The sequence below is a fragment of the Antrostomus carolinensis genome, unplaced genomic scaffold, assembly GCF_000700745.2.
Source record: "Antrostomus carolinensis isolate BGI_N321 unplaced genomic scaffold, ASM70074v2 scaffold36745, whole genome shotgun sequence".
Lineage (NCBI taxonomy): Eukaryota > Metazoa > Chordata > Aves > Caprimulgiformes > Caprimulgidae > Antrostomus > Antrostomus carolinensis.
Genome location: NW_010319043.1, coordinates 14,221 through 17,223, shown reverse-complemented (window position 1 = coordinate 17,223; position 3,003 = coordinate 14,221). Strand labels below are relative to the sequence as shown.

At 55.5% G+C, this 3,003-nt stretch overlaps 1 protein-coding gene across 1 annotated transcript in view; it reads left to right on the top strand.

Annotated features, from left to right (window-relative positions):
* LOC104525865 (sarcalumenin) overlaps positions 1-3,003 on the top strand; it is a 14,926-nt gene that overhangs the window by 855 nt on the left and 11,068 nt on the right. The window contains 3 exon segments of the mRNA XM_029085232.1: positions 49-199; positions 1,828-1,926; positions 2,749-2,844. Coding sequence (XP_028941065.1) covers positions 49-199; positions 1,828-1,926; positions 2,749-2,844 — 346 coding nt within the window.

The following is a 3,003-nucleotide window of genomic DNA, read 5'->3' as shown; positions in this document are numbered from 1 at the left end:
GAAGACCCACCAGCAGTGGTGGAAAAACCACTGGCAGCAGTGAAAGAACCACCAGCAGCAGAAGACCCACCAGCAGTGGTGAAAAACCCCCCAGCAGCAGAAGACCCCCCTGCAGACAAAGCATCGCTGGCAGAAACTGAGAGCCTACCTGGCCACAGCACCCACCCAGCTGCCGCCGAGCTCCGGCACAGCCAGATAGGTTGGAGTCTTTTCTTGTCGGTGTGCTGTAGCAGCGAGAGTGACCTACTATCAACCCCCGGTGAAGCTGAGCTTGGCACATTAAACCGCGCCTTGTGCATGGCCATCTCCTAACGCTTGTGCTTCCCGCGCCTGCCCCTAACCGCTGCACGGCTGGGCCGGCCGCGGGCATCGAGGGCACAGGCAGGAGCCCGCAGACCGTATCGCAGCAATACCAAAGCTGGCCGACGGTTCCCTCACTGCACTTTAAGCCTGTGATTTCTTCTCTGGGTTGTGGACATGGATAAGATTTTTAATATCCAGGCCCCCTTTCAGCACCCACAAACCTCTACCCTCAAAGTCCTCCAGACCCCCAGCTTTTTTGGTGTAAGGGCAGGATGTTGCCCAGGCTGGTGGGTCTCTTCTCCACCAAGCCCTTGCCTGATAGGAAAGGTGCGAAGAGCTAATTCAGACCGATGAGTTGCTGAAGCACCGTCTCTGGCCACATTTGGTCAGTGAAAGGCTAGCTAAGGAAAAGGGACACCCCCCACCATGATTGCCTAGAAACGCTTGTGGACTTTGGCCCACGGGTTGGGCAGTGACCTTCGGACACAGCTGAGCCTTTTTCTGCTTTCATCTGTAACATCTCAGCTCAAAAAAGCTCTCATTTTTACTAAAAGAGAAACCCAGTTTGGTCTCTGTGGCTTTTACTTGGCAAGTCAAAAGGTCTTCCTCAGCCCTACACTTGGTAGACACTCAACACAGTCCCAGGGTTCTTTTTTACACAGTCCCAGGGCTCAGCAGTGCCCAGCTTGGCCAAGGCGCCCCCAGACCTGTCCCCAAACCCCCACTAAAGTCCAACTTGGCTCCTGATATCAAAAAGCACTTGGAGCTGCAGGAGGTCCTTGGTGTGACAGCACCTCCAGGCCAAGGACACCTCTGTCTCCCTGTCCTGGGGACACTGAGGTGCCAAACCAGGGGGAGGGCAGCTGCCTCACACTCCCCAGGCCTGGCATGGAGACGTGGGGTCCCCAGGGAGAGAGCTTCAGCATGATCTGGGGACAGAGGTGGGAGAAGTGGGAGGGAATGACCTTGGTGGCAAAGGCAAGAGAGCCAGGATGGGTCAGTCTCTGAGGAGCCAGCCCCAGACTTGCACACCATCACGTCTCTGGCTCCATGTGTCATTTTCCAGGGGAGTGGACAGCCAGAGGCAGAGCAGAGCGTGGCTGCAGTCAAGGCTTAGCCCTGGAGGAGCCGTAGCTGCCGGGGGACACGCCGGGATGCAGGTGCTGGTTGTGCTCACACCACACCCCAGCCCCGGGAGCCCCTTCCAGGCACATCCTTCACATTTTCCATGAGCAGCCAGCCCTCGCTCCCTGCGGTGTGCCTCCCTCACCAGCCCCTCCTCGGAGCCAAGCAATGCTTCCCCGGCAGCCACAGCCCTGGCAACCTCCACCAAGTCTCCAGGAGCCTCTGCAAAAGAGAAAGCGTGTGGTGTGCCAAAGGCGATGGTGGCTGCCAGGCACACGGCAGGTCCATGGGCTTGGGATGTGTGTGCTCCCCCATGCCCTCTCCCCAGCAGTCGCTTGTGTGAGCTCCTGTGTGGTCCTCAGCTCCAGCAGTAACAGGTCTCCTTGTCTTTCCCTCCAGAAGAGGTTGAAGATGCCAGCGAGCCGACCAAGCGTGACCGGTCCCACTTGGAGAACACCCTCAAGCTGAACGAGGACAAACCCGCTGATGATTTCTCAGGTGAGGGGGCCTGAGCAGCACTGAGCCATGTATACCCTGCTCCTTCAGTCCAGGTTCCTCACCACTCTGCTTCACCAAGAGCATGGATGGGATTTGCCTTCCCTAGAGTGCTTTGGTTTTAACTGTACTTCTTGTAGGCCCAGCAACACCGTATCTTCAATAGCAGCCCTTTTGCTGCTCTTGGGTTAACATACCTGAGGTATTTTAAAGACAGCCCCAAGGGCACACAAAAATTAGGAGGGTAGAGAGGAGGCTGGAAAAGGCAGATGGTGAATCAGCCCAAGGCAGCCACGCTGCTGCCCAGAGAAACCTGGGGCAGCTGGGAATAAAGGGTTTGGATTTTTATTCCAATTATTTATTTGGCTTTAGCTATTAGAAGACTGGCTTCTGCTGGCCCTGTGGGCAGTCTGGATTCTAAAGAAAGTGATAAAAGCTGCTGTGGAAAAAGCTCCTTCTTTCTTCTAGCCAGCAGCTTAAAGGCCATGTCACCAGTCCCTGGCATCATGGTGGAGGGCTTTTGGGATTATGGGTGTTGAGTGCTAAACTGCATTCACAGGAGATGTTCCCTCCATCAGCTGCTGGCACGTGCAAGATCAGCAGCAGATGGGGACAGCGCCCATCAGGAAACATTATCAGGGAGGGGCATCAAAATGCGTGACTGGGATCAGTTTGGCCAAGATTTCAACTGTAAGCCAAGTCCCTTGATCCATGGCTGAGTCACTCTCAAGATCTGCAGGGAATTCCCAGCAGCTTACCTAGGAGGAACTCAACCACGGTGGTGGGGTTTGCCTTTCACCCATCTGCATGCTTCTGTCCCTGCAGGAGTACTGCAGCGGCTGAGGAAGATCTACCATGCCTCCATCAAGCCCCTGGAGCAGTCCTACAGATACAACGAGCTGAGGCAGCATGAGATCACAGGTAATGCCACAGGCACCGGGGTCTCCAGCACCATCAGGTCATTGGGCTGCAGATAACAGCACAGAGAGCAGATCATGGAAAGGCTCAGATAGTTCATCTTCCTTTGTAGCTTCCCAAGAAGGCCATGAACATGCTGGGCTTAGAGGACATGCCCTAGTG